General features: G+C 40.2%; 1 protein-coding gene across 8 annotated transcripts in view; it reads right to left on the bottom strand.

Annotated features, from left to right (window-relative positions):
• Nucleotides 1-19,051, bottom strand: part of UBP1 (upstream binding protein 1) — a 70,832-nt gene that overhangs the window by 35,202 nt on the left and 16,579 nt on the right. For all 8 annotated transcript variants that reach the window (XR_009542900.1, XR_009542899.1, XM_060162446.1 and 5 more), the window contains one exon: nt 18,871-19,022. Coding sequence is in view for 6 of the 8 variants with exons in the window: in XM_060162446.1 (XP_060018429.1) it covers nt 18,871-19,022 (152 nt within the window). In the remaining 2 variants the exon portion in view is untranslated. The remainder of the gene's footprint in view (nt 1-18,870; nt 19,023-19,051) is intronic.

Here is a 19,051-nt window from a genome sequence, read left to right as displayed (position 1 = left end):
TGGTGGTCCAGTGGTTAAGACTTTGCCTTCCAATGCAGGGGCTGTGGGTTCAATCCCTGGTCAGGGAGCTAGGATCCCACATGCCTCGCGGCCAAAAAACCAAAACATAAAACAGAAGCAATATTGTAATAAATTTAATAAAGACTTTTTTTTTTTTAAATAAGACCTCTGCTGGGTCTTTGTAGTGGCATGTGGGCTCTTTTAGTTGGAGCATGCAAACTCCTAGCTGTAGCATGTGGGATCTAGTTCCCTGACCAGTGATCGAACCCAGGCCCCTTGCATTGGGAGCATGGAGTCTTAACCACTGGACCACCAGGGAAGCCCCAATAAAGACTTTAAAAAATGACACAAATGAACCTATCTATGAAACAGAAACAGAATCACGGACATAGAGAACAGACTAGTGGTTGCCAAGGGGGACGGGAGTGGGAGAGGGAGGGATTGGGAGTTTGGGATTAGCAGATATAAACTAGTATATATAGAATGGATAAACAACAAGGTCCTACTATATAGCACAGGGAACTACGTTCAATATCCTGTGATAAACCATGACGGAAAAGAATATGAAAAAGAATGTGTATATATATATATATATATATATATATATGCGTGTGTCTGTGTATAACTGTATAACTGTATCACTTTACTGTATAGCAGTATTTAACACACTGTAAATCAACTATACTTCAATTTAAAAAGTTAAAAAATAAAAGATTTTTTAAAAGCAAATGAATAGATATCATTGATAAATACAGCATTACATATCTGAAATTACACTCAACCTCAAGAATTTAGGACACAAAAACTAACAAAATGTTTGTGATTATCAGATCAACAAAAAACTGTTTAATTAATTTAAAAAATCAAGTGGGTAAAGATGGGGGAGAAATAAGCACATAAAATGTGGGGAAATGTAAACTGATAAACTGTTTCTGAAAGATAGTCTGCTTGCACCTGTTAACAAGTTAAACACTGCATCTTTTGACTCAGGGATTCTGATTATCAAGAGGGGGAATATTTGCGCCTCACATTAGTCACAGAGGGCTAATCTCCCTAGTACCAAAGGAAAAGAACTCTTACAAAATTGCTAACAAATGCCCAACAACCCTAGCAGAAAATGAGCAAATGACATGAACATGTACTTCACACAAAAGAAGGAAAGCCAACAGTTCTTAAACATACTAAAAGACATTCAAGGGCTTCCCTGGTGGCACAGTGGTTAAAGAATCCACCTGCCAAGGAAGGGACACGGGTTCGAGCCCTGGTTTGGGAAGATCCCACATGCCATGGAGCAACTAACCCCATGCGCCACAACTACTGAGCCCGCACACCTAGAACCCAAGCTCCATAACAACTGCAACTCGCCACAACTAGAGAAGGCCTGCGCGCAGCAACGAAGACCCAACGCAGCCAAAAATAAATAAATAAATAAATTTATTTTAAAAAAAAAGAAAGAAAAAGACATTCGACGTCTGGGAATTCCCTGGTGATCCAGCAGTTAGGACGCCATGCTTCCACTGCCAGGATGCCGGGTTATATCCCTGGTCAGGGAGCTAATAAGATCCTGCAAGAAGCGACACACGGCCAAGAAAAAAAAAAAAAGACATTCAGACATTTGAACTCCATCAGAGACATGCAAGTTAAAGCCATACTGAAATGGCTTTTCACCTATCAGATTAGCATGAATCTCTCAGTTTGAGATGTCGTGGCTAAAGGGAAACAGTCACTCTCATCTATGGACAGTAGAGGTGGAGATGGTTTAAGAAGCAGTTGTCACTCTGGAGAGATTCTGAAGGTAGAGCCTATGTATTTTCTGGTATATTAATTAAAGTGTGAGAGAAAGAGCAGCTGAGGGTTACTCCAGATTTCTGGCTAAGGAACTTCCTGACATGGGGAAGATCACAAGAAGCAGATCTCAGAGAGAAAATCAAGGAGTGCAATTGCATACATTTTACCAAGTTGATTTATAAATCTGAGAATAACCCAAAGAAAAGCAGTCTGTGAGATGGGAGGTGGACCAAATGCACAAGGAGGGAGGGAGAACTTCTCTCGCCAGGATTCCCTTGTGGTCCTCAAAAACTCAAAATTCTAAGGATTGAAAAAGATCAAAGGAAGAAATCTCAATGTGCCTTATCTTCTTTTGTATTATTTTATCTTCTTCTGTATTATCTTCTTTTGTATTATTTTTCCTCCTCAACCTTAGGATATCTCTGTGCTCAATATAAAGTTCAATCTGTTTCCACGAACAGATCTCAGGCTTGTCTGCTCCTGTATTAAAGCACTATAGATTTTTATTCTTCTGAAGTCAAAAGCAGGTTTTTAAAAAAGGCTCTGTAACACTTATTATGCTTCAAATGATTTCCCTGTTGGAAACTATATATGTCCTAGCTTTCTTCCTTCTTCAGTTTTATCCCATGTCTCCCACTATTTAGAAATCCCTCCCTACCAAGTTTTACTCAATGGCAATATCCATTGATATACTATTATTGGTTCAATTTTTATTGGTTCAATTTCTCCTTCTATTTGATCCCCCTCCATAATTCTCCTAATAAAACAACTTCCTGAAATGTTAGTCTAGGTTCCAAATGAAATGTTAAAAAGGTCCCACTACCAACGAAGTATAAAGTTAACACAAACTGCAATACTCTAAAAGTTACTAGTCCTATTTTTAGCTTTATCTTCTGAATTTACCTGTCATGTTTGGATTTGTTTACTCCTTTCTTGGCTTAGAAAAGCAAAAGCACTGACAGAATTGAAAAATGTAAGTGCTATGAGTTCATGTCCCCACCTACCTTTGAATATAGAGTGTAAGATGGACTCTAGAGCAAAATGGAGCCCAAGGTGTGACAGAACCACCTTGGTTAAGTTCAAAGCATTTATTTCTAAGGTCCTAATACAGAACTTTAATCTATAACAAGAACCAAAGCTAATCTCAAGGAAATCTACCACGGTGTAAAACGAACTTACCAAAAAATATATTTTCTTTTTTGAAGCGTCAATCATTTAACAGTATTTTTAATCCAATAGACATGCTACCTTATTTCCTAGACCTAAAACTTGTTTGCAAGGTAGCTAATATTGGTTAATTAACAGGGTGCTCCAAGTAGAATTTGGCCTCCATATGAACAGGTATTTCTGATCTAATAGCAGCAATAAGCTGATCTGGAATAAATCAACGGTTTAAGATCAGAAGTCTCACTCATGGGACTTCCCTGGTGACACAGAGGTTAAGAATTAGCCTGGCAATGCAAGGGACACGGGTTTGATCCCTGGTCCGGGAAGATCCCACATACCACCTAAGCCCATGAGCCACAACTACTGAGCCCATGTGCCCTAGAGCCTGTGCGCCGCAACTAATGAAGGCTGCATGCTCTAAGGCCTGTGTGCTGTAACTACTGAGCCCATGTGCTGCAACTACTGAAGCCTGTGCACCTACAGCCCGTGGTCCACAACAAGAAAAGCCATTGCAATGAGAAGCCCATGCACCTCAATAAAGAGTAGCCCCCGCTTGCCGCAACTAGAAAAAGCCTGTGCGCAGCAACGAAGACCCGACACAGCCAAAATGTAATAATAAATTAAATAAATAAAAATGAATAGCGGGTTTCCCTGGTGGCGCAGTGGTTGAGAGTCTGCCTGCTGATGCAGGGGACACGGGTTCGTGCTCCAGTCTGGGAAGATCCCACATGCCGCAGAGCAGCTGGGCCCGTGAGCCATGGCCGCTGAGCCTGCGCGTCCGGAGCCTGTGCTCCGCAACGGGAGAGGCCACAACAGTGAGAGGCCCGCGTATCGCAAAAAAAAAAAAAAAAACAAAACAAAAAAAAAAACAGAATAGTAAGATATTCCTATTAAAAAAACCCCAGAAAACAAGAAGTCGTGTCACTCATATCATGGTGGGGAAGCATCATGGATTCAGCTGGGGCTACTGGACAAGGGGCAGCCTATTCCAGCCAGATCCCTGCCCAAAGGGATAGGCAACTGCTTACTCCCCTTTCTGTGGCTCCACATTGGAACTACAGTTTTTTTACTCCACAAAGTTAGAGGTTTAGGGACCTCCCTGGTGGTCCAGTGGTTAAGAATCTGCCTTCTAATGCTGGCAATGGGGTTCGATCCCTGGTCGGGGAACTAAGACCCCCACATGCTGTGGGGCAACTAAGTCCGTGCGCTCCAGAGTCTGCGCACCACAACTAGAGAGCCCACACGCCACAACGAAAGATCCCGCATGCCGCAACTAAGACCCGATGCAGCCAAATAAATAAATATTTAATAATTTTTAGAAAAGTTAGAGGTTTAAGTTTTCTCACTACCTAAGAGCTGAAAAGGACAGCTGCCCAGGCATAACCAGAAAAACACAAATACAGCTTTTAAACTCTGTACTTCTATCATTCAAAACAGTACAAAAACCGACACTCTAAAGCATCAGTACTTGTTCCAATTTCTACCTGAGATGAAGTTAAGACTACACAAGATTATTTTTCTTTATGTTGCACAATGGTATTACACAATGGCAAATATTCTTTAGCAACAGCTGCTCCGGAGGCAGAAGGTGAGCAATGAGCTTGAAGGGGAGGCTACTAGGAGTGACCAAGCTATGGCCTAAGAATAGCTACAGCCCCACCTATGTGTCAACGCTCCTCTGAGGAAATCTGTCTATAAGAAGTGGTGGTGAGGGGACGCTCACATATTTGCCTGAATATTCAAAGTAATAAAAAGTTGAAGCATGGTCTCCAGACCAGCAGCATCGGCATCACTTGGAAACTCGTCAGAAATACAAATTCTCCAGCCCCGCTCCAGACCCACTGACTCAGAAACTCTATCAATCATGTTTGACAAGTCTTCGAGGTGATCCCAATGCATGCTGTCGTTGGAGACCACTGCTCTGTGCAAAGCTACAAATATCCAGTCAGTCAATGCTGTTTCTAGCACAAAGCATTCGGGACCTTCTCCTGGGAATAACTTGTCTATGCCAAAATTAAGAACTAAGTAATTCTAAAGCTGTTTAAAGTAAATTACATTATGATTCCTTTATAAGCAACCAAAATTCATTAAATAGTCATTTATTATTTGACAGGATTGTAAATCCTGTAACAGTCTAGGATAGCTCTCACTCCAATACACACACATGCTCCACAAATCCACTTATCCTCATGTATGTTCATTACACATGTGTATACAGTCCATATATTTGAATATACATATATGTGCACATTTACACACACACACACACACACACACACTCATGCGTGCAAGGGCTCAGGGTTCATTAGATGCCCATTTCAAGACCCAGCTTTGACTGGGCCTTCAGAGATAAGCTAGGAGGCAGTAAGTACTATAGTATGCAGAGTGTTTCTGTCTAAAATCTTAAGAGTAAATGACAGCCACACTATGGAAACAGCTCTGATACACAACAGTAGCTCATTATGCACCACTTTGGAGATCATCTACATAGTACACATTTGCCTTGGTTGATGGGTTAGTTTCCTATTGCTGCTGTAACAAATTTCCACAAACTCAGTGGCTTGAAACTATGCAAATTTATTATCACACAGTTCTAGAGTTCAGAAGTCCAGAACGGGTCTAGTGGGCTAAAATGAAGCTGTCAGCAGGCTGCATTCCTTCTGGAAGCTGTAGGGGAAAATCTACTTCCTTGACTTTATCTACTTCTTGAAGTAGCCTACATCCATTAGTTTGTGGCAGTCTTCCTTCATCTTCAAATCTCCCTCTGACTCCTGCCTCTCCTGCCTCCTTCTTTCACTTTTAAGTACCCTTGTGATTTCACTGGGCCACCTGGATAATCCAGGATAATCTCTTCATCTCAACAGCCTTAATTAAATCATACCTGCAAAGTGCCTTTTGGTATAAGGTTAAAATATTCACAGGTTTTGGGGATTAGGATACGAACATCTTCGAGGCACCATTATTCTACCTGCCACAGTTGCTAAGCAGTGCAAACATGTTATTTCTACAGTTCAAAACTCTGCTACAGGGGGACTTCCCTGGTGGTCAATATTGTTAAGAATCCGCCTCCCAATGCAGGGGACGTGGGTTTGATCCCTGGTCAGGGAACTAAGATCCCACATGCCACAGGGCAACTAAGCCTGCCCGCTCTAGAGCCCACGCGCCACAACTAGAAAGCCTGCACGCTGCAACGAAAGATCTCGTATGCCACAAATAAGACCCGATGCAGCCAAATAAATAAATATTAAAACAAACAACAAACAAACTCTGCTACAGGCTTATTTAAAAGATTGTAGGGACTTCCCTGGTGGCACAGTGGTTAAGAATACGCCTGCCAATGAAGGGGACATGGGTTCGAGCCCCGTTCCGGGAAGATCCCACATACCTCGGAGCAACTAAGCCCATGCACCACAACTACTGAACCTGCGCTCTAGATCCCACAAGCCACAACTGCTGAAGCCCGCGCTCCTAGAAGCCATGCTCTGCAACAGAAGCCCTGCACCACAACGAACAGTAGCCCCGCCCAGCTTGCCGCAACTAAAGAAAGCCCAGCTTGCCGCAACCAAAGAAAGCCCGCGCACAGCAACGAAGACCCAATGCTGCCAAAATAAATTAAAAAAAAAAAGATTGTAATCATACTTGCCAACAAACCTGGCAAAAATCCTGAGTCATTACACAGGTATCTAGTCCCAGGGTTGCATTCTAACCATTTGTAAAAATTGCTCATCTATCTGCCATAGGAAACTAACACATCAGCCAAGGTCTAACCACTTGGTTTTCCAGTACAATCAGAAACCATTAAAGCTATCTAGTTATAAATAATAGTAACAGCAGCAAACGCTAGTGTTGTGCTTCCTATGTGCTGGCCACCTTATAAGTGCATTACACATATTAACTCAATTTAATTCTCAGCTACCTTAGGTGGGGGTTATTTTATTAAAGGAAATTGCCTGGACAAGCAAGTGGTGTAATGGGATCTAAACACAGGCAGCCTGGCCCCAGAGACAGCTAATGACAACCGCTCACTGCTGCCCTCTACCTCTCACCCCGCTACATGAAGAAAAACATTTAAATCACCAGTCACTGTAACGAGCTGACACATTTAAAAGGAACAAAAAGGTATGTGAATAATGTGTGTAAAGACGTCCCATATGCAGCAGAGGTGCATATATCCTGGGCAGTTCTATCTCATTCTTCTACCAGGCATTACTTTAGGGATGGAAGTTCTCTCTTAAATTTCATCCTTTAGTGACAAGATCATTATATTCACCACAACTATGCTTAAGCATATAATTCAGTCATCACAGAATAAGTTTATTGGAATAAATAAATTAATGATACAATATTTTTGTTATACAAAAGGTATCATTTAACAGGATTACAATCTTCTTAGGTGTCTAAAAAGGGTTCTAATTCAATGGCTACTTGGGGCCAGCGAGCAGAAGAGTTTTATTGTATACTCTTTCATACCTTCTGAACTTTGAACCATGTATATAAATCATTTAGTTACACTGTTAAATTTTAAATGGTGACCATTAACTGAAAAGTTAGAAAACACTGGAACTATTCTAGTAAAGAGACTCAGTGGTTAAGAAAATGAGGTTTGGAATTAGAAATCTCTGGGTTTAAGTCCCTATAAAAAGTATGGTCAATCTAAAAAGATAGCTGCAGGAAAAAATTACTCCCTAAGAAGTATGGTCAATCTAAAAAGATAGCTGCAGGAAAAAATTACTCCCTAAAAAGTATGGTCAATCTAAAAAGATAGCTGCAGGAAAAAATTACTCCCTCTAAAGCTTTAATATAAAGTGGGGATAACTGTGCTTTCACTGTCACTATTATTTCCAAGTAACAGAGAAAAAAGTGACTGCTTAATTTCCCTCTCACTTATTATAATGAGTGGGGAAGCTTAAAGGAATTAAAACTTGTGCTGATGAAGAACAACTTCAAGTGCCCTATCTAATCCCTTCTTTATAAAGCTTCTGTATCCTTTTTTGATAAACAAGGCAACACTGCCATGATGAGTCATTTTCCCTTGGTGGAGCTGAAGAGTTCATTTGAAGATAAGTAAATTAACTCATGAGTAAATCTGAATAAAAATCTAACTCCTGGGCTTCCCTGGTGGCGCAGTGGTTGAGAGTGTGCCTGCCGATGCAGGGGATACGGGTTCGTGCCCCGGTCCGGGAAGATCCCACATGCCGTGGAGCAGCTGGGTCCGTGAGCCATGGCCTCTGAACCTGCGTGTCCGGAGCCTGTGCCTCGCAACGGGAGAGGCCGCAGCAGTGAGAGGCCCGCGTACCGCAAAAAAAAAAAAAAAAAAAAAAAAAAAAAAATCTAACTCCTAAGAACAGGAAGACTAAGGAGTAAATTATGTCAATATTTAACAGTCACACTGTTAAAGCTGATGCACAGATGACACTATACTAAAATGGGTCACTGAGACACATTTTACATACTTTGCAGAAACTTCCCAGGGCAATGTCACCCAGCTAAAAAACATCCATGGAATTTTACTGGAATTCCTAGATAAAAATCAATCATTTTTATTTTCCATATCTATGCCTGATTCTCTTTATATATTTCAGGAAAGTCTTCTGTAAAAAAAATCAAAACTATACATGCACTACTTAGAATGTTTCCTTTTGAAAAGTGAGTCTGATCAACTTAAGATACTCTACTGGGGGATCGGATCAAGATGGCAGAGTAGTAGGACGTGGAGCTCACCTTCTCCCACAAATACATCAAAAATACATCTACAACCTAGAGACTGTCCTACAGAGTGAAGTAAGTCAGAAGGAGAAAAACAAATACCGTATGCTAACACATATGTATAGAATCTAAAAAAAAAAAAAAAAAAAGAAAATGGTCAGAAGAACCTAGGGGCAAGACGGGAATAAAGACGCAGACCTACTAGAGAACGGACTTGAGGATATGGGGAGGGGGAAGGGTAAGCTGTGACAAAGTGAGAGAGTGGCATGGACATATATACACTACCAAATGTAAAATAGATAGCTAGTGGGAAGCAGCCACATAGCACAGGGAGATCAGCTCGGTGCTTTGTGACCACCTAGAGGGGTGGGATAGGGAGGGTGTGAGGGAGATGCAAGAGGGAAGAGATATGGGAACATATGTATATGTATAACTGATTCACTTTGTTATAAAGCAGAAACTGACACACCATTGTAAAGCAATTATACTCTAATAAAGATGTTAAAAAAAATACATCAACATGCAGAATGCTTCTCACAGAACATCTACTGGATGCTGGCAGAAGGACTCAGACTTCCAAAAGGGCAAGAAAATCTCCACATAACTGGGTAGGGCCAAAAAAGAAAAGAAAAGAAACAGAAAGAGAGAGAAATGAATCGGGACAGGACCTATGCCCCTGGGAGGGAGCTGTGAAAGAAGAAAGGTTCCTGCACCCTGGGAAGTCCCCTACTGCCTGGGAGATCAGCTGGGACAGAGGGGGAGGTTCAGAGCCTTGGAGGGGAGCACAGCAACCGGGTCGTGCAGGGCAAAGTGGAGAGAGACCTGCACAGATGGTTAGTGCCACAGAGCAGCACTCCCCAGCCTGGGACACTCGTCCACTGGGTCAGGTGGGGGCTGGGTGCTGAGGCTCAGGCTTTGGAGGTCAGACCGGGAGGTGAGGACTGAGGTTGGCTGTGTGGAGACGGCCTGAGGGGGCTAGGGTGTGGTGAGCCACAACCGAGGGAGTCGAGGAAGAAGCCTGGGCCTGCCGGAGAGGCAAGGCACCATTGCGGGGGGCACACAAGGAGAGGGGTGAGCCACCACAGAAGCTTCTTTCTCCGTGCCCACTCTCAGGCAGCAGCGCACCACCTACCCGAGCTCCGGGGGCAGGTGCAAGATGCCACTGCCATCTCGGAATCCAGAGGTGGACATGGATCGCTGCCGCCGCAGAGCGTCCTGCGACTGAGCACCCCTCGCTGTCCATGCCTACCCAGGAGCGTGCGCGACCTGCCACTGCTGCTGAGGGTCCCGCAACCGGGAGCCAACTGCTAGCCCCGCCTTCCTGGGAGTGTGTGCAGGCTGCACATCTGCACACCCCCTATCAAGGGGATAACGGCCAGCACACGTAGGGGAAAGAGATGACAAGCATCCAAACCAAAAACAGCCCTCGTGCCAAAAAAATATTAAGCCCACACAAGCTACACAGGGATGCTCCCACATATAAATAGTCCTCCAAGACTAGAGTAGATAATTGTTTCTCCTGAACTCAGAGTTAAGAGAAACACAAGTAAAATGAAGAAGCAGAGGAACCACTCCCAGTTAAAAGACCAAGAGAATTCCCCTGAAAGAACAAACAATGAAACAGACCTCTTCAGTCTAATAGACACCAAGTTCAAAAAGGAGGTGATGAAAATACTGAAGAAATTAAGAAAGGCTATTGACAAAAACGCACATTACTGTAAAAAGCAACTACAAACTATAAGGAGGAACCAAGAAAAATTAGAAAATTCATTTGCTGAGACAAAAGCTGAGCTAAAGGCAATGAATAGCAGAATGAATAACACAGGAGAAAGAAGAGGCGATCTGGAAGATAGAATAATGGAAATTACGCAAGCAAAACAGCAGTCAGCCAAATGAAAAAAAAGGAAAGCAATATAAGAGACCTATGGGATAATATAAAGCATGCCAACCTAGGCTTAATAGGGATTCCAGAAAGAGAAGAAAAAGAAAAGGGGGTTGAAAATGTATTTGAAGAAATTACGGCTGAAAACTTCCCAAACCTAAAGAAGGAAACAGATATCCAGATATAGGAAGCATGGAGGGTCCCAAACAAGATGAACCCCAACAGACCTACATCAAGACATATTATAATAAAAATGACAAAGTTAAAGATAAAAAGAGGACTCTAAAGGCAACAGGAGAAAAACTTAATTACAAGGGAACCCCCATAAAGCTATCAGCTGATTTCTCTACAGAAACACTGTAGGCCAGAGGGAGTGGCAAAATATATTCAAAGTCTTGCAAGGGAAAAATCTGCAACCTAGAATACTCTACCCAACAATATTATCATTTAGAATAGAAAGAGAAATCAGAATGTCTCAGATAAGCAAAAGCTAAAAGAATATAGCAATGCTAAACCTATCCTAAAAGAAATATTGAAAGGCCTTCTCTAAATAGAAAAGAGACCAGAAGATATAAGAAACAGGAAACCACAACTGGAAACTAAATTGCTTAAATCAGCCAGTATCAAAAAGAAAACCTATTTGTGCAAGTGATGATAAACTCACAGAACAGCAGGAGGATAAACATAAAGATGTAAAAAAGTACTGCATCAAAATCATAAAATGTGGGGCAGGAGAGTAAGAAAATACAGATTCCTTTTTTTTTTAAATGGAATGCGTTTGAGCCTATATGACTAACAGCCTAAAGCAAGCAGATATAGGAAGGGGTTAACATACTTGAAAAACAGGGTAACCACAAATCAAAACCATACAAAAGATTCACAGAAACCAAAAAGAAGAGAACACAAACATAAAATAAAAGGAAATCATCAAACCACAAAAAGAAAAACAAAAAGAAAGGAACAAAGAAGAAACAAAAGAATCAACTGGAAAACCAGGTTTAAAATGGCAATAAATACATATGCCAAGGGACTGAATGCTCCAATCAAAAGATAGAGTGGGGGCTTCCCTGGTGGCGCAGTGGTTGACAGTCCGCCTGCCGATGCAGGGGACGCGGGTTCGTGCCCCGGTCCGGGAAGATCCCACATGCCACTGAGCGGCTAGGCCCGTGAGCCATGGCCGCTGAGCCTGCGCGTCCGGAGCCTGTGCTCCGCAACGGGAAAGGCCACAACAGTGAGAGGCCCGCGTACCGCAAAAAAAAAAAAAAAAGATAGAGTGGCACACTGGATAAAAAAACAAGAGCCTAGGGAATTCCCTGGTGGTCCAGTGGTTAGGACACTGTGCTCTCACTGCCAAGGGCTCTGCTCAGGTTCAGTCCCTGATGGGAGCTAAGATACCACAAGCTGCATGTCACAGCCAAAAAAAACCAAAACAAAACAGGAGCCTACAATATGCTGCCTACAAGAGACCCACCTTAGGACAAAGGACACACACAGATTGAAAGTGAGGGGATGGAAAAACATATTTCATGCAAACAGAATTGACAAGAAAGGGAGTAGCAATACTCAGATCAGACAAAACAGACTTTTAAACAAAGGCTATAAAGAAAGATAAAGAAGGATACTATATAATGACAAGAGGATCAATACAAGAGGGTTTTACACTTGGCAACATATATACACCTAATATAGGAACACCCAAAAACATAAATACTAATGGACATAAAGGGAGAAAGTGATGGGAATACAGTAATAGTAGGAGACTTTAACACCCCACTGACATCAATGGACAGACAATCCAGACAGAAAATCAGTAAAGAAACAGAGGTCCTAAATGACACAACAGAACAGATGGACTGAATTGACATTTTCAGGACTTTATATCCAAAAAAACCCAGAACACACAGTCTTTTCAAGGGCACATGGACCATTCTCTAGGATTGACCACATACTGGGGCACAAAAGCCTCAACAAATTTAAGAGTATAGAAATTACTTCAAGCATCTTTTCTGACCACAAAGGCATGAAACTAGAAATCAACAATAGGAAAAGAAATGAGAAAGAAAAGATTAAATGGAGACTAAACAACATGCTACTAAAAAAAACAATGGGTCAATGAGGAAATTAAAAAGATACCTTGAGACAAACAACAATGAAAACACAACCATATAAAATCTATGGGATGCAGCAAAAGCAGTTCTAGAGGGAAGTTCACAGCAATACAGGCCTTCCTCAAGAAACAAGAAAAATCTCAAATAAACAACCTAACCTACTACCTAAAAGAATTAGAAAAAAAGAAGAACAAACAAAACCTGAAGTCAGCAGAAGGAAGCAAATAATCAAGATCAGTGAGGAAATAAATTAAACAGAGACTAAAAAATAGAAAAGAAAAAAAAATCACTAAAACCAAAGATGGTTCCTTGAAAGGGTAAACAAAATTGACAAACCTTTGGCCAGGCTCAACAAGAAGAAAAGAGAACCCAAATAAACAAAATAACAAATGAAAAAGGAGAAATCTCAACTGATACCACAGAAATACAAAAAAAATAAGAGAATACTATGAACAATTATATGCCAAAAAATTTGACAACCTAGAAGAAATGGACAACCTTCTAGAAACATACAGCCCATGAAAACTGAATCAAGAAGAAACAGATAATGTGAACACACTGATCACTAGAAGTGAAACAGAAACTGTAATAAAAAAACTTCCTACAAACAAAAGTCCAGGACCAGTTGGCTTCACAGGTGAATTCTACCAAACATACAAAAAAGAACTTATACTGATTCTTCTCAAACTCTTCCTAAGACTGAAGAGGAGGGAACACTCCCAAAGACATTTTATGAAGCCACCATCACTCTGATACCAAAACCAGACAAAGATACCACCAAAAAGAAAATTACAGGCCAATATCTCTGATGAATATAGATGCAAAAATTCTCAACAAAACATTAGCAAACCGAATCCAACAACACATAAAAAAGATCATACACCACGATGAAGTGGGATTCATCCCAAGTTCACAAGAATGGTCCAACTTATGCAAATGAAACAGTGTAATACAGCACATTAACAAAAGAAAAGTCAAAAACTACGTGATCATCTCAAAAGATGCCGAAAGAGCATTTGACAAAATTCAACATCCATTCATGATAAAAAACTCTTACCAAAGTGGGTATAAAATGAACATATCTCAACACAATAAAAGCCATTTATGACAAACCCACAGCCAATACAGTACTCAATGGTGAAAAGCTGTAAGACTTCCTGTGAAAATCTGCAACAAGACAAGGATACCCCGGGACTTGCCTGGCTGTCCAGTGGTTAAGACTCTGCGCTTCCAAAGCAGGGGGTGTGGGTTCGATCGCTGGTTGCGGAACAAAGATCTCACATACCACACAGCGTGGCCAAAAACATTAAAAATTTTTAAAAATTAAAAAAAAACACTCAAGGATACTCACTCTCACCTCTTCTATTCAACATAGTATTGGAAGTCCTGGCCACAGGATTCAGACAAGAAAACAAAATAAAAGGTATCCAAATTGGAAGGGAAGAGGTAAAATTGTCACTATATGCAGATGACATGATACTATGCAGAGAACCCTAAGGACTCCACACAAAAACCACCAGACCTAACAAATGAATCCAGCAAAGTAGCTGGATACAAGAGTAACATTCAGAAATCGGTTACATTTCTTTACACTAACAATGAAATACCAGAAAGGAATGTAAAAAAACAGTACCTTTTAAAATTGCACCAAAAAAAAAAAAAAACTAGGAATAAATTTGACCAAGGAGGTGAAAGACTTATACACTGAGAACTATAAAACAGTAATAAAGGAAATTATATCCCATGGTCTTGGATTGGAAGAATTAATACTGTTAAAATGACCATACTACCCAAAGCAATCTACAGATTTAATGTAATCCCTATCAAATTACCCATGACATCTTTCACAGAACTAGAACAAATAATCCAAAAATCTGTATGGAACCATAAAAGACCCAGAATTGCCAAAGCAATCCTGAGGGAGAAAAAAAAAAAGCAGGAGGCATAACTCTCCCAGACTTCAGAATACTACAAAGCTACAGTAATCAAAACAATGTGGAATTGGTACAAAAACAGACATACAGATCAATGGAACAGAATAGAGAGCCCAGAAATAAATCCACACATCTATGGCCAATTAACCTTTGACAAAGGAGGCAGGAATATAAAATGGGAAAAAGACAGTCTCTTCAGCAAGTGGTGCTGGGCAAGTTGGACAGCTGCATGTAAATCAATGAAGTTAGAAAACACCCATACATCATGCACAAAAATAAACTCAAAATGGTTTAAAGACTTAAACATATGACACCATAAAACTCCTAGGAGAGAGCATATTCAAAACATTCTCTGACATAAATTGTACCAATATTTTCTTAGGTCAGTCTCCCAAGGCAATAGAAATAAAAACAAAAATTAAAAAATGGGATCTAATCAAGCTTACAGGACTTTTCATAGCAAAGGAAACTATTAAAAAAAACAAAAAAAAAACCATAATCTATGGAACAGGAGAAAATATTTGCAAATGATGTGATGCCACAAGGGCTGAATCTCCAAAATACACAAACAGCTCATACAATGCTACAACAAAAAAACAAACAACCCAAACGAAAAATGGGCATAAGACCCTTAATAGACATTTCTCCAAGGAAGACATACAGATGACCAGTAGGCACATGAAAATATGCTCAATGTCACTAATTATTAGAGAAATGCAAATCAAAACTTCCATCAGGTGTCACCTCACACAGGTCAGAATGGCCATCATTAAAAAGTCTACAAACAACAAATGCTGGAGAGAGTGTGAAGAAAAGGAAACCCTCCTACACTCTTGGTGGGAATGTAAGCTGGTGCAGCCACTATGGAAAACAGTATGGAGGTTCATCAGAAAACTAAAAATAGAATTACCATGTGATCCAGCAATCACACTCCTGAGCATATATCCAGACAAAACTATAATTCAAAAGATAAGGCACCCCTATGTTCATAGCAGCACTATTCATAATAGCCAAGACATGGAAACAACCTAAATGTCCACCAACAGATGAATGGATAAAGACGACGTGGTAAATATATAAAATGGAATACTACTCAGCCATAAAAAAGAACAAAATAATGCCACTGGCAGCTACATGGATGCAACTAGAGATTATCATACTAAGTGAAGTACGTCAGAAAGAGAAAGACAAATGTATCACTTATATGTGGAATCTAAAATATGGCACAAATGAACTTATCTACAAAACAGAAACAGACTCACAGACACAGAGATCAGATTTGTGGTTGCCAAGCGGGGAGAGGGGAAGGGAGAGGGATGGATTTGGAGTCTGGGGTTGGTAGATGCAAACTATTACATTTAGAATGGATAAACAAGAAGGTCCTACTGTATAGCACAGAGAACTATATCCAATCTCTTGGGATAAATCATAATGGAAAAGAGTATGATAAAAGAATGTATCTATGTGTATAACTGAGTCACTTTGCTGTACAGCAGAGACTGGCACAATATTGTAAATCAACTATACTTCAATTAAAAAAAAAAAAAGACACTTTGCTAAGTCCGGACCTTTGTTAACTTATCAGTTTAAAAGAGGTGGGGTGGGACTTCCCTGGTGGTGCAGTGGTTGAGAGTCCGCCTGCCGATGCAAGGGACACGGGTTCGTGCCCCGGTCCGGGAAGATCCCACATGCCACTGAGCGGCTGGGCCCGTGAGCCATGGCCGCTGAGCCTGCGCGTCCGGAGCCTGTGCTCCGCAACGGGAGAGGCCACAACAGTGAGAGGCCTGCGTACCACAAAAAAATAAAAATAAAAAAATAAAAGAGGTGGGGTGAAAGACACTCGAGCAACATCTCAATCAGGTTCAAACTTAGCCTGAATCTAGGAAAAGCTATGGATCCTCTCTTTAGAAAAATATACATTCATTAAAAATTTGAAAATGATTTAGGGGATTCACAAAAAATCTTGGGTTCAGAACCTTTTGTCAAAATATAATGTTAGGAGATAAATGCTAGGAGAGAAACCTGTGAAAGAACTGTCTGATATTCATGTAAGTTTAAAGTATTATAATTTCTTTTTAAAAAGTGTATAAAAGTAGAATGTCTTTATGGTTACTCAAATGTATTTTTAATGATTATTCAAATATATGTTTTCAAAAATGCAGCCTGTATGTGCAGTTCACTTTTCCACTTTTTTTCCCTTAAAAGTCTGGGAGAAATTAAGAGGTAAATTAACACAATTCTACAACCAAGAACATACTCATCATTAATACTGCAGGGAGCATAGTCACATGCCAGAAAATCACTTGCACTTATTATACTGATCACCATGAACGTGGGTGTCAGCTGGCAGGGGGATACAAGGGAGCCTGCCAGGGTACTGGAAATACTGGACATAGGTAGTATTTTCAAGGGAATGATCTGTGTAAAAATTCATTGAGCTGTACACTTAAGACTTGTGGGGAATTCCCTGGTGGTCCAGAGGTTAGGGATCCATGTTTCCACTGCAGGAGCCTCAGGTTAGATTCCTGGTTGGGGAACTAAAGAGTCCACATGCCAGGCGGTGTGGGAAAAAAAAAAAAAAAGACTTGTGCACACTACTGTAGATATTCAGTAACTATTTTTTAAAATTTAAGCTTGACCAAACTGACATTGAGCAAGTCTATCAACTGCTCTAAGTTTCCGTTTTTAAAATCTGTAATGGATCAATAACACTTCTCCTCAGGTTATTGTGGGAAGTGAGACAACATACGTATAGTATTTAGTACACTGCTTCATACACAGTCAGCACTCTGTGAATGCAGGTCTAATACATTATCACTATAGATGGTGGACTGCAACTTTTATCAATGTGAGATGTCTTTATCCAGTTTAACAATAACAGTGATAAGTTATGGATATTCTCCCAGGCCAACAGACAGACATATATCCAATGTTCTTTAAACAGAGGGGTGTATGTGCACATGCTCATTCATCCCATGGTATACATGTAACTTATTCAACTATTCCCTAAGTAAGAGAAATTCTGGTTATTTCCTTTTTTTGTCATTAGAAATAAAGCTACACTGAATATTGTAGCCTTACCTCTACAGTGCTTCTTCTCATACTTTTATAGCTAAAACAGATTACCATAGAGACTCTTAAGTTTCAGATTTGAAAGAACCTTAAGTCTCAAACTGAATGCCTACCCAAACAAATCCTAAAATAGTATTAACAACAAAATCAGTGTTGCCATAGGCTACAAATTAGAATTACCTGAAGTAAAACCTCATAAATTCTAAATTAATATGTTAAACGAAAAGTTAGAAGCTGTTCTTCCACATTTTGAAATAATCACTAGTAAGTAGTCTAAAATCTATAGTTCCTTCCAAAAGTTTGAGAAATTAAAGAGTCTATTTAATGACAGAAAAATAATCAGAATATACTCTTAAGTGAACAGATGTTAATTCCCATTTTGTTGAAATAAAATAAATATACAGACACGGAAACACACCTAGGATGTTAACTGGTTCTCCTGAGGGGGATGTAACTGAAGTCCATTTTCAGCTTTATCCCTTGACATATTCCCCAATTTTTCTACGAAGTATGTACTATTTTTATAACAATAAAAACGTTCAATTCTTTTTAAAAATAAGAGTCCAACATGCTTTCAGTATAGGTCTCCAACAAATGAATTCCTGCATAACTAAGTACTTTTGTTTACATTGGTAAGTCACATTGGCCAGTGCCCAAAAGGCTGAGAGCACCTCAAAAAAAATCCTTTCCTCTTTCCAACTGTATATCCTACCCTCACATCTCCGTTTTCCATTCTGCCCACTCTCGCTTTCATATCACCGAAACATAGTATTCTCATTAAGTGTAGACAAGATTTGACGCAGTTTACTTTAGCCACAGACTCCACCTTGCTGGACTCTATTACCAGCACAAACCTGCTTCGTTCCTGAGACCAAGTCCCTTGCTAGCTGGACTTCTGATTCATTCTCAAGTTCCACACTGAAACCATGTTCCTAAAAATAACTGACATCCTTTATTACCTGCTCCTCCTTTGGATTTTGTCTAAAGAAATCCTGTAATAAATCTTGTTCCACAGACCCTCTTTGTGCAAATAAGTTTCCACAAACAATTGCTTTGTTGGCTCACACTAAAATTCCTACAATTTTACAACTAAAGTTGTAAAAACTGAGAAAAAGAATCTAATTTTCAATTATTACCATTATTCTAGGCTGCAATGCCAAAACCCTATTTCAGATTTTTGTGAACTCTTAAAGTGTGATGCAGCCGTACCAACCTTGGTTCAAGTACGTGAGCGTTTCATCGTGCAGCTTCACAGCTGGTGACGTTGCTGCACACATCACATACTGGAAGGGAGGGTGTTTGGTTTCGTCATCCAATGGAAGGCTGGAATCTTCCTGCTTGAAAATTGGCAATGCCAAGACATCGCTGAAAAGCAAAAAAAAAATCAGCTCTGA

Source organism: Lagenorhynchus albirostris, chromosome 10 (genome assembly GCF_949774975.1).
Source record: "Lagenorhynchus albirostris chromosome 10, mLagAlb1.1, whole genome shotgun sequence".
In the NCBI taxonomy this organism is placed as follows: Eukaryota; Metazoa; Chordata; class Mammalia; order Artiodactyla; family Delphinidae; genus Lagenorhynchus; species Lagenorhynchus albirostris.
Note: the sequence above shows the minus strand (reverse complement) of the source record. Positions and strands in the feature narration are given on the sequence as shown.